The sequence below is a fragment of the Calidris pugnax genome, unplaced genomic scaffold (assembly GCF_001431845.1).
Source record: "Calidris pugnax isolate Ruff unplaced genomic scaffold, ASM143184v1 scaffold103, whole genome shotgun sequence".
NCBI lineage: Eukaryota > Metazoa > Chordata > Aves > Charadriiformes > Scolopacidae > Calidris > Calidris pugnax.
In genome coordinates, this window is record NW_015090990.1 from 3,265,716 (window position 1) to 3,277,982 (window position 12,267).

General features: G+C 63.8%; 1 protein-coding gene across 1 annotated transcript in view; it reads right to left on the reverse strand.

Moving 5' to 3' along the window:
* Positions 1-557: 557 nt before the first annotated feature.
* The window catches only part of IHH (indian hedgehog), a 14,411-nt gene continuing 2,701 nt past the window's right edge, over positions 558-12,267 (reverse strand). Inside the window, exons 2-4 of the mRNA XM_014954118.1 lie at positions 11,966-12,262; positions 5,654-5,915; positions 558-2,557 (exon numbers count right to left, since the gene is read on the reverse strand). Of these exons, the coding sequence (XP_014809604.1) occupies positions 1,896-2,557; positions 5,654-5,915; positions 11,966-12,262 (1,221 nt within the window). The 3' untranslated portion in view covers positions 558-1,895. The remainder of the gene's footprint in view (positions 2,558-5,653; positions 5,916-11,965; positions 12,263-12,267) is intronic.

The following is a 12,267-nucleotide window of genomic DNA, read 5'->3' on the forward strand; positions in this document are numbered from 1 at the left end:
AGTCCTGAGGTGGTTGCCCCTTCTACATCCTGCCCCTCTCACCCTAGTTACCAGGTGGTCCTGGTGACAGCTTGGTCCCATGTATGCTGGGTTGCTTCTGCAGCCTCCCTGCTACCTGGGGGAGTAGAGAAGGAGAGCTCGCCCCTATTGGTAAGGGGCACCGGGGTGGCTAAATGTTGCTCCTAGACAAGAGCAAGATGCCCTCTGTCCCCGCTTGCCCTGTCTGTGGTGGGCACTAAGCATCCCCGATCCCTGCCTGCCCTCCTCACACCAGATCTCGGACCGCCTGCCTGGGAGACGATGGATTTATTGGGCCGTGTCCCCGACCAGAAAAGGTACATCCAGTGAAGAGACAAAAATACACCTGCTGTCGGCCGCGCTCGCGCTCTCTCACTTCGCCCTGGACAACAATCACCATAAAAACTGTGCTTTAAAATAATCTTTAAATAATTTCTGCTTTTTGTTTAAAAAAAAAAAAAATCACCCTCCCCAACCAAACAGCTTTACCCCCTCCCCGCTCCCGGCTCCCCCTGCACGCGCCCACGCTGCCTCCCCTCTATGGTACATACAAAGAGCAGATAAATAAATAAAGACGCGTGATGCTGCAGGGGGGAGGCAGGACACAACCCCTTCCCTTCCCCAGCCCCCTCACCTCTGCTAATGTGGAGCAGGGGGAAGCTGAGTCTCTAGCTAGGATTTTCGGGGGGGGGGGTGTTGTGGCTGCCGCCCCCATGGGACCCCCCCCCCCCGGCCTCAGGTCCCAGGAGTGGGTGAGCAGCAATGAGTTACCCTGAGGGTTTGGGGTGCTGGGGGAGGCTGGGGAGGTGAGGCCAGGCAGGGTCTGGAGCACAGGGAGTTTTTTAGCTTTGGGGTGGGAAAAGCCTGGCTTTGGGCTGAGCCAGCTCAGGGCAGGATGCTGGGAAGGCAAGGGAGAGAGGGAGAGAAATCCCACTGCCTTTCTCCCCAGCCACTTCCCTTCCCCAGCTCTGGCAGGCTGGAGCTGCAGCCCTGGCTCTCCCCACCCCTGCTCCCAGACAGTGCATGCCCATTCCTGGCTGGCACTCACACCCTCCTGCCCTCATGCCTGCCTCCCCAGCCTCCCCTTACCAGCCAGACCCCCCCACAATGTTGTCATGGTGTCCCCATGGGCATGCCCAGCTGGGTGGCCTCGGTGCTGGCTTTGGGCAGAGCTCAAGGTCCTGCTCCCCAGCCTCTCACGCCAATAGCACCTGTGCCACCAAGGCATCAGAGCCCCTCCTGCCCTGCTCGTGCCCAGACCCCCCAGGCATATAGGGGTTGTTTTTCATGCCCCCCTGCACCTGCAGTCAGGGGTAACAGCAGGGCACAGTCCCAGCACCTGGGTCACCCTCCTTCCAGCTGCCACCTCCCAGGGGTGGGAATGGCATCGCCCACCCTTCTGCCTGGGGTCCCCAGAAAATGGCACTGGGTCCCTACTCCCAAAGCCTCCCCCCTGGGTGCAGGCAGGCTGGGAGCCCCGCAGGAGCAGTCTGCAGCCAGGGGCTCTCCCCTCTCCCTGCTCCCCCTCGCCTATCAGACCTCCATCGTTAGCTAATTCTGCACACGCACACGCACATCACACGCACACACAGGCATAGCAGCATGTGGATCCAGCCGGGGGCACCCCCATGTCCGGGGGGAGGGCCCATGTGCCTCTCCCCTGGCCCCCCTGAACAGGGGGTGAGGAGGGGGCGATGGGCACGGAGGAGGCACATCGGGGAGCCCCAGTGCCCTCTAACTGGGAGGTGGCTGTGCCCCGAGCAGGAAGGGCTGGAGGCAGCTCCCCACAGGCATTCAGCTTTGGGAGGGGGGGCTGGCCCCCACTGAGGCACCCCAAAGCCCCCACCTCCTCCAGCAGTGCTGGCCGGGGCGCACCCTCAGCTCTCTGCCCGGGGTACCCCCAGGGGGTGGAAGCTATCGGGGGGCAGGATCAGCCTGCCCAGGCGGTAGAGCAGCCCCGAGTACCAGTGCACGCCGTCTCCCTGCACCCCTGGCCACCCCACCAGGCTGTGGTAGAGCCGGAGCGGCCAGAAGGCCATCTGTGCCAGCTGTTGCTCCTGCACCAGGGCGAAGCATGAGGCCACCACACCATCCACCACCAGCGTCCCGTGGCGGGTCAGTGGGGCGTAGGCTCCCACGTCCCTCCGGTCCTGCACCCCCACCACCTCGGCGGGCTGCAAACCGCCCCCCCCCACTGCCACCAGCACGAAATGTCCAGGGTGCACGCGGCTGGCGAAGGTGGGACGGAAGTGGGTGGTGGGCACCGAGGCGTTCTCAGCCACGAACAGCAGGTGGGTGGGCGTCAGGGTCAGGCGCCGGGGAGGCTCCCGCGTCTCGATGATGTGGAAGGAGGTGAGGGCACGGGGCTCCTTGTCCAGGAAAGCCAAGAAGTCGCTGTAGGTGGGCCTGCCCGCTTCGTCCATCGCCAGCACCCGCTGGCCCGGGCGCAGCGCCCACAGCGGCGTCCGGGTACCATCCTCCAGTGTCGCCAGAGCCCACCCAGGGAAGCAGCCCCCTGTCTTCGCGGCAGCTGAGTGCTCTGCGCAAGGAGAGAGAGGACAGGAGGGTTACCCATCTGCCAGACCCCCAGCATCACCCTTCCACCATGCGTGAAGACCCTCCTGAGCTGCCCAGTTTTGCCCACCCAGGGATAACCCTGCCTTGGCATCACCAATGTGCTCATGTCCAGCCTCCCTGAGTGCCTATTCCCCAACCACCATGTCACTGGGGGTGACCCTTGGGGGCTTGAGCCATGCGTGGCAGCACCTGCCCTCTGCTGCAGTGACAGGGTGCTGGGATTTCTCTCCAGAGCCAGGTCCCCAAACCTGCCTGGCAGGGGGAGGGAGGCACAGCCACAGCCCAAGGCCACGCCAAGGGGCACCCAAAGCTCAAAAGCAGGGAGGCAGAGCCCTGGGCCGGTGGCAGGGTGAGGAGTAGAGTGCCTGGTCACACTCAGCATGCCCACAGCATGCCCATCCCCTGCAGTCCTGGGTCTGGGTACCTCTGGGGAGGATGCTACAAGGAACGGCGCACGGCGCAGAGCCCTCTCCCAACACCGCCACACACCCCCACCCCACGCTGCAGCCCCGCTCCCTTCTCCTGCTTGCTCACCCCTGCGCTGCTGATGCCAGCCGACCCGCTCTCTGACCTGCAGGAAGTGTCACAGCCTGTGGCCATCATCAGGCAAAAGCTACCAGCCTCCTGGGCAGGGTTTCTCTAGTAGCTGTCAGAGGGTAAAACACCCAAACTCTTCAGGGCTTGTCGCCTGAATGGTGGCACAGTGGTCCTAACCCTCCCCAGATGAAAAGGTGCAGCAAGTCACCCAGTGTCACCAGGGGCCCAACCTGGCACTCAGCAGGGGAACCCTGGCATCCCAAAGAACGGTGCTCAGCTCCTGCAGCAACCCCGGTCCCCCAAGCCCCAGCAACCCCCATCTTTGGGTTTATTTGATGCCCTCCCATCACCTGCCAGCGGCATCTCATCCAGGGTCCTGCTTCTGGCCCCGCACAATCCCAACCTCAAGATCCCAGCCCCTTCTCGAGGCTCCCTCCCAGCTCCCCCATCTAATCCCTGAGTGTCCCCACCCAGATGGCCCTGTCCCCCACCCCTCCCCAGCTTCAGGCAGAGCCAGATCCCAGCCCCCAGGCCCATGAAGAGAGGCATCCATCTCTGGGACAGAATCCTTTTATTGCTCAGACAAGGTGCAGCGCCTGCCCCATGCCTGCCCCGGGGGCCAGGTCCCAAATCTTACACCCCACAGCCCCAGGCAGGTGGCAGAGCCATGGGGAGGAGCTGGCAGGAGGGCGAGAGAGGCACCTGGCAGAAGTGGGGGGCACAGGCGCTGGGCATGAAGGGGTGCACAGGTGCAGGGGGGGGGGACCCGAGGAGACAAAATACATACAACAGGCCACGTGGCCATCCGTACAAAAATAAAAGCCATTTACTAAGAGGCAGGGGCAGCCCGGCTGCCCTCTGTACACAGCTCTGGGGGTGTGTGTCATGATATGCACCCCACAGCCTCCACCACACATCCCCAGGCTCCCCACGGCCTCGGGTATAAATATGGGGGACCCAGAGCCCTGGGGAGCTGCTGCAGAACCAGGGGGCTGTGGCCAGCCTCCAGAAGCCCTCCAGGGCCTCAGGGCCCTGGTGTGCAGCCTGGGTCACGGCATTCCTCTTCCGTCGGTCCAGGGGAGCATCCCGGGATTCAAGAGCCTCCGTCCTTCTCCAGGGGCACAGCCCCCCGCTCCTCTGGCCAGCCCCAAGGCTCTGGGGTCACGGTCCTTGCTTCGGAGCTTGGCCCCACTCCTCGGGCCGGCCCCACAGGGCACCCTGGGGCGCGGGGGTCCTTCGCCCACGCTTTGTCCCTCTTCTTCGGGGGCGCGTCGCTCCCTCTCTGCGGCGCGGTCGCCCCACTTCCATCGCCGGCCGGCGTTGCGCCCGTCCTGGCATCGGCACGGGGGAGCGGGTCAGCGCGGGGGGACAGGCTGGCGTCGGGGGGTGTCAGGCCGCTGGCTGCGGGCTAGGGCGGTAGGACAGGCAGAGGGCGGTGGGAGCCGAGCCCGGGGGGGGGACAAGAGGCACTGGGCAGCGCTGGTGTAGGTACCACCAGCCCTGGCACCACCGCGGGTGCGTGGGCACGTCTGTGGGCATGCGTGTGCAGCCACAGCCCCTCTCCCTGTGCGTGGGTTGAGCGCTCTGGGGGCAGGCAGGGTTCTCCGGCATGGCACAGCCGTGTGCCAGCGCGCCTGCAGCCACCCAGGCTGCCTCTGCAGAGCCCTTCCCGGCCTGTCGCGACACGGGCACACACGCGTCCGAGAAGCGGCACAGCCCTCTCTCTCCCCGCGGCGTGCGGGGCCGCTGTGCCCCTGCGTGGCCGGTGCCGTGCGTGGGCCGCTGCTGCCCTCTGCCGCACGCAGCCAGCGCCGCCCGGAGCTGCAGCATCCCGGGCAGGGCACCTTCTCCACGGGATGAAGTGGGGGTGGGCTTTGGGGGACACACCTTGCACCCCACGCAACCCCGGCAAGGCCTGAGAGAAGCTTTTCCTCCCCCCTCCCCTGCACCGCACGAAGCAAACACCACCAGCGACGACAGCATCCCTCACTCCGGTCTCACTCTGCCCCCCAGCATTCCCCCCCCAACCCAAGCTCCGCTCCCCTCCGCAGAAGAAGAAGCCGCACGCAGAGAGCTGAGCCCAAGGCACCCTGGCCTGGGTGTCCCCATCCCCACACAGGCCGGGCTGGATGGGGCTGAGGGTGGGCAGCTGGGCATTAAGGAGCTGCAAGGCCAAGGGGAGACAGATGTGACGGGCAGAGTTGGGGGGACAGGCTTGGCAGGGGGCAGGGGGAAGGGATGTGTGTAGGGGGTAAGGAGGCAGGTAGAGAGGGTGGGTCAGGCTGCAGGTCTGTGGGAGCTAGATGGAGAATTTGCCCTATGGCACTGCTGGCCACAGGTGTGTGACTCACTCCCCACCCTGCTGTCTGCCCCAGATAGGGAAATCAGGCTTCGAGGGCCAGCACCCCCCCCACCCCACCCCACCAAGAGCACCCCACCCAGCCAGCCAGGCTCCCCGGGCACCCCACAATGGGGAGGGGGCTGGCTCCCGGCCCCACTCACTGCCCTCCCCCAGCCTTACCTGACTTGACGGAGCAGTGGATGTGTGCCTTAGACTCGTAGTAGACCCAGTCGAAGCCAGCCTCCACGGCCAGGCGGGCCAGCATGCCGTACTTGTTGCGGTCCCGGTCCGAGGTGGTGATGTCCACAGCTCGGCCCTCGTAATGCAGAGACTCCTCTGAGTGGTGCCCGTCCTCGTCCCAGCCCTCTGTCACCCGCAGCTTCACCCCCGGCCACTGATTCATGACGGAGATGGCCAGGGAATTCAAGCGGTCCTTGCAGCGCTGTGGGGCACAAAGGGAGAGTCAGTAAAAGCTTTTCGGAGGTGGGGATTAGCTGCCTGGTTGGCAGGTTGTGTCCCATCATGTTTCCATGAAGTCTCTTAGGGTCACCACAGCCGCTGGGCACTGGCCCAGCAGAAGAAGGTCTCACAACATGAGGTGCCATGTCCATCTCATGCCCTCCAGACTCCTCGCAGTGCCCAGTAACCCCTTGTTTGACACAGCATCTGCCAAGGGTGTGCACCCCATTCAGGTACCCGTCTTCCCCTCCACCTCTCCCACCACTTCCCAACTGGTTGAAGACCCTGCAGTTGAAGAGCAGAGCCTTGGTCAGGGTGAAATACCCTCTCTGCTCCCAGGACACCTCCCCTGCACTAGCACTGCCCCAGGGGCTCCAAGCTGATGGGAGGAGGATGCAAGAGTTGAGACCCTGCTGCCTCCTGGCTGGAAGGATTCCCCAGGGTCCCCAGCACTGTCCTCAGCCACCAGTGAAACAACCTGCCCAGTCCTCAGCACAGCTCTGCTTGGTACTTGGTATCACTCCTCAAGTCCTGTGGCACAAGGACACAGCACTGGGCAGCCTCACAGCTTCATCCAGCCTCTGCTCACATCAGAAAAGCCAAACCCACCTAAGAAATCTGTTGTGCTGGGGCATAAGGGATGCAGGGTGAAGCCTCCTTCATTTCTCCCCACAGCAAAGGCTGAAACCCCAGGGCTGAGGAAGAGCAGCAGATTCCAAAAGCCCCAGACTTGGTGGCTAAAGAGGTCACACAAACAAGGCAACCGCCCTGCCTCGTTCCCTGCTGCCGCTGTCTTCACTCCTGCACCACAGCTCTCCCAGCCTTGCCCTGTGCTTCCCCCAGTCACACCTGCATCGCAGCTGCATCTCTGGTCCCTCCCCCTGCTGCAAAAGGGATGGAGAAGATGTAGAAAAGGTGTAGGAAAAGCAATATATATGGGAGCTTCTACACAAACCCAGGTGAACGGACTAGGATTTTGCAGCCTGGAAAGGAGATGCTGGGGATGGGGACGGTGTCTCAGAGACCGCTATAAAATCAGGGTGAGGGACAGAGCATTTATGGTCATGCATGAGGCCAGTTCTGGGAAGCATCAAACAAAACGACAGGTCAGCAGCCTAAAAATCAGCTACCGTGGAGGATATTTTTGCATGATGCCCAGCTCAGTGCTGGAACTCCCCATCCCAGGACGTCACGGGTTGTGGAGACAGCGTCACGGTGAGCATGAGCCAGGGCCATAAAACCTGATGCTGGCTACACCCTTGGGCTCAGAAATGCCCCAGCACTGCTTCTGCAGTGAACTGCGCCCCCCTCCCCAAGTACATGGGCCCTCACCCTGTCCCTAAGTACCTCCTCCTGTCCAGGGGAGGTGGGCACTGCCACTCCTGGGGAAACCCACTTGCACTTGGCAGGGTCCAAGCCCCGGGAAGGGCAGTGCCAGGCAGGCCTTTGCCCCGCATGGGGTGGGGGAGCACCTCTGCCCTCGTCCCACGGCTCCCTGGGTGTGGGGAGATAAGCCAGGAAGGTGTTGGACAAACAGTTGCCAGGTGAATGGAGGAGAAGGAGGGAGGGGAGCGACTTTTGTTCCCATCCAGCACCACCGTGGTACCACTTGGAACATGGCACAAGCAGCTCCCAAGGTCCATGGCCCCATGGGGACCCCACAGAGAAAGGCAATAAGGGGGTTCAGGGCTGGAGGCAGGCAGGGATTTCCTGATGCCTCACATCCCCCAGGCCATCCCTTCAGGTGTCCCATGCCAGCACCCCACTCTGAGGACCCCTCCTGCCCTCCTGCCCTCACTGCTGTCCTCCGGGACCAAGCTGCCCCCACACAAACACCAAGACCCTCCAACCCCTGTCCCCCAGCCAGGGACACCGCCTGCCACCAGCCCCTGGGGCAGGGCCACCCTTTCCGAGTGGGACCCATCTGGGCTGCCTCGTCCCCTGCATGCGCCTCTCCCAGCACAGCCCCAGCCCAAGGGTCCCACCTTGCCCCCCAAGCCCCTGCCTGGGGGCAGCACCCAGCTGCCTGCCCCGCTGGCCACACAGCCCCGCAGCACCCTACCCCGGGCTACCGGGACGGGCGGCTCTGCCTGTGCCTTCGGTGGCCAGCAGGTGTCAGAGCACGGGCGGGCACCGGCGGGGAGCCGGTACCGACGGGCGGGGAGGGTCGGGGAGACAAGCGGGTACCAACGGGCAGGGCAGCGGCGGGCAAGGAGCAGGCACGGATGGGCAGGGAAGAGGCAACTATGAGAAGGGAGAAGGCAGGGATGAGCAATGATAATCGGGGAGCAGGTAGGGATGGGCAGGGAGCAGGATGGGTGGTTCCGAAGAAGACAACAACCGCCAGGGATAGCCAGGGATGGGTGAGGAGCAGGCAGCGATGGGCAGGGAGCAGGCATGGGCAGCAGGGAGCAGGCAGGGATGGACACTGCCTGCCCAGGGGATCTGCTGCCTGCACACACAGGTAGGCAGGGACCAAGAAAGCTGTGGGCATGGGTTGTCTGCAGGGTCTATGCTTGCTGGGGGCTGCAGGGAGAGCCCATCTCCTCCCCATGCACAGCTCAGAGGGGCTACAGCATCCTCGGGGACCAGGGTGATCACGCCTGCTTGCGTGGTGTGGTCCCCCTCCTGCCTAGGGGTGAACACAAGGTCTCGCAAGGTGACAGCAAAGATGTGGAAATGCCACCGTGGCCCACGGGCCCTGAGGGACCCAAGCTGGAGTGGGATGTCCAAGCTCAGCCATGTGGCACTGAGCTCTGGCCATGGCTCACCAGATCCAGCGCTGTTTTGGTGCCCAGCTGGGAGGCTGAATCCCATGCAACAGGCATATAGCAGGGCTTGGGGGAAAGGTGAGTGGTGACAGCGTGTGTGGGGGCACAGCTTGTCCCTGTAGTATCACAGGTGACTGAGGACCCCCAGGCCACATGCAGGATGGGACCACATGCCACCACACTGAACTGGATGGCTCTGTGCTATCCCATGCATTTCACAGTGGAGACCCTGGGGATGTTGGGTTGGGCTGAGCAGTGATGTTTTCCCCACTGACCAGCATTGGCATCTCTCTCTTCTCGTGCCCAGATTGGGTACAGGACCATGTCTTGTGGGGAAAGCCAAAGCCCTTTTGGGAAGACAGCAGGTCTGGAAGGAAGCGCACAGCTCCAAGACAGGGCACAGCCAGCAGGTACCCCAGGGCTATCTCAGAAGATGTATGCAGGACACTCAAGTGTGACCACAGCCTCAGAACAGGGGTTGTGGATGGAGCACGTGTGGCCACAGCTACCCTGATGCCCAAGGCTGGCCAAGAGAAGAGGGGTCCCACTAGCATCTCCCCCATGGGTGAAGTTTCTCCCAAAGGAAGCCAGGAGTCCTATCCCAAGGTCTCCATGAGCAATTCCTCACCACTGCAAGGATGGTCTCGGTACCAATTGGGCCAATGGTGGCTGCAAGGGGTGATGGCTGTGGAAGGGAGAGGCTTGGGGTTGGGACTCCATGGGGGCAGGGGGCCGGGGACATTCCTGGGCCAGGCTGCTGGGGAGAGGTGAGGCGGGCTCTGCCTCCAGCCTTATCTCAGCACCTCCGAGTGGGACCAGCAAGAGCAAACACACTGGAATTCTTGAGGAAGATGAAACGATAAAGGAAAGGCAGGCAGAGAGCAGCACTACCCACCCCCCCAAAGCAGGCGGCATCTTCCGGCTGCCTGGGACACCCAGACCCTTGGACTTGGGGAAAGAAAACAGGTTTGAAGTGAGTCAACAGCAGTAAAAGCCAGCGCACTGGGGGAAGGGACAAGGAGTTGGGTCAATGGCCTTTCCCAACCCATAGCAACACAGGGTATGGTGCCAGAGCCGGAGCTTACACATCTGGGGGCATCTCCCACAGCCAGGAGCCACAAGCCAAGCCCAAAGGGCTATGGGATGGAAGCAGTCTACCTGAAGTCATGCCACCTCTACTGTAACAGGGACAATTCCCTACAGAGCTGCCCAAACCACCATGGTACCCATCTGTGCCCAAATGTGCAGTGGCTAGGAATCCTGCAGGGGGTAGGAGCCCTCATTTGGGCAGCCCAAGAGGACCAGGGAGCTTCCAGGTACCCTGCCAACAAGGCAGCGGGACAGTGGGAAGTGTGGGGTTTGCAGGTGGCACATGGAGCCTTCTCTCTCCCAGGGGTACTGGAGGGCACTGGCTCGGTGGGGCGAGCACTGTAAAGAGCAAATGCAGCCAGGAGCACTCTCTTGCCTCACAAGCAATACGATGTCACCTGCTTCTCCAATGCATGGACCAGCAGACCTCATCGCTTCCTCAGTATTCCTGAGGCTGTTCCCTGGGGAATGCAGGCTCCAGCCCAGCCCCAGGACCCCAGTGACCAGCAACCACGACTTGTGCAACTCCCCAAGCGCGGTGCTGCCTCCCAGGGGGTCTCGGTCCCTCTGCTGCAGTCCCCTGCCTGAGAACCACCCTGGAGCATGGCTCCTGCCCTCAGGTACCTGCCCCCGGGGCACGTGGGGTTGCAGAGCTGTCAAGCCAGCACCCAAGCAGCTTCTCCTCCCATTGGTACCAAAACCTCAGTCACAAAATACAGCCAGAGCCCCCTCAGCACCTGCCACCACGGCCATCTATGTTCACCCACCCATCAGCTCCAGATGGGAGCTGCAGCGGTCAGCGGGGCAGCCCTGACTCCCCTCTGCCTCCCCCGGGAGCTTCCTCGGGCTGTAACCCAGAGCTGAGGCTGGTGGCCAGGCTTCTTAGCAAGGCCGTGCGGCTCCTTATCTGCATTCCTGAAACCCTCAGGCATTCTCCTGGCAATATTAAAACACAGAGTAACCTTCGTCCAGCATCACCTCCCCCCCCCGCCCTGCACTGCCGTCCTCTGCCCCCCCCCCCCCTCCTTCCCCCTGGCCCAGGGCACTTGTCAGCTGGCTGCAGCAGGGCATTTGCAATAACAGGTTGTCCCCGTCCCTGAGCGCAGCAAGCTGAGGGCAGCCCCCACCAGGCACCCTTCACCATCCCACCCGAGACACGTAGGAATGGGGCACTAAGGCACGGCACAGGGTTTTGACGACAGAGTGGGGACATGGGCAGCAAGGGTGCTCCTGGACCCCAGCGTGCTGCTCTGCCTGCTCCCCTCCCTGCCAGCACACCAGGCTCGGCTCTGCCCTTCAGCTCCCACAGGCAGGCTGCCTGCTCTGCCAGCCGGTAGGCAGAGCAGAGGGGCAAGGGCAGGATGTGTACAGCAGGGCAGGTTGCTGCCCGCTCAGGGGACAGGGGGACATAGATTGCGGGACAGCAGGACATGTTGCTGCCAGTTCAGGAGACGGGGGGACATGGGACAGGGTACAGCAGGGCAGGTTGCTGCCAGCTCAGGGGACAGGGGGACATAGGTTGCGAGACAGCAGGACAGGTTGCTGCCTGCTCAGGGGAAGGGGAAACATGGGTTGGGGGACAGCAGGACAGGCTGCTGCCAGTTCGGGAGGCACAAGGACACACGTCGGGGTGCAGCCGACATGGGACCGAGGGACCGCGGGACAAGGTGCTGCCATCCCGGGGGACAGGTTGCTGTCATCCCGGGGGACAGGGCGCTGCTGGCTGGTGGGGTAGCGTGCTGCCGGCTCTGGAGGCACAAGGGCACACCTCGGGATGCAGCAGGCAGGGGTGTCACCGAGTCCGAGGGGCAGCGGGGCAGTGTGCTGCCATCCCCGGGGCGGCGGGGAGAGGATGCCGCCGGCTCCGGGCGCAGGCTGCTGCCGAATCGAAGAGCAGCGGGACGGGCTGCTGCCCGCTCCGGCTCCGACGCGCCCAGCCCAGCCCCAGCGGCAGAGCTTTGCGGAGCCCGCCGGAGGGAGATGCCGGCTCAGCCCGGGCCGGGCACCGGGATGCCCGGGGCAGGACGGGGAAGCCGCAGCGCCGGGTTCTCCCCCGCTGCTGGCCGCGCCGCCCCCGAGAGAGCGGAGCTCAGGGCGCTCCGGGGCAGTCCCGGTGCCCGCAGGTGCCCGGCGCGGTCGGGAGAAGCGGGGCGGGCGGCGGCGGGGACCGTACCTGGGTCATGAGCCGGTCGGCGCCGGTGTTCTCCTCGTCCTTGAAGATGATGTCGGGGTTGTAGTTGGGCGTGAGCTCCTTGAAGCGCTCCGAGTTCCGCGCGATCTTGCCCTCGTAGCGGCCGCTGGCCCCCAGCGTCTTCTCGGGGACGTTGGGGCTGAACTGCTTGTAGGCGAGGGGGATGAGCTTGCGGGGGGGGCGGCGGCGGCTGCCCACCACCCTGCCCGGCCCGCAGCCCCGCACGGCCGGCGCCAGCAGCAGCGCGCACCCGCTCAGCAGCAGCAGCAGCCGCGCCGGCTTCA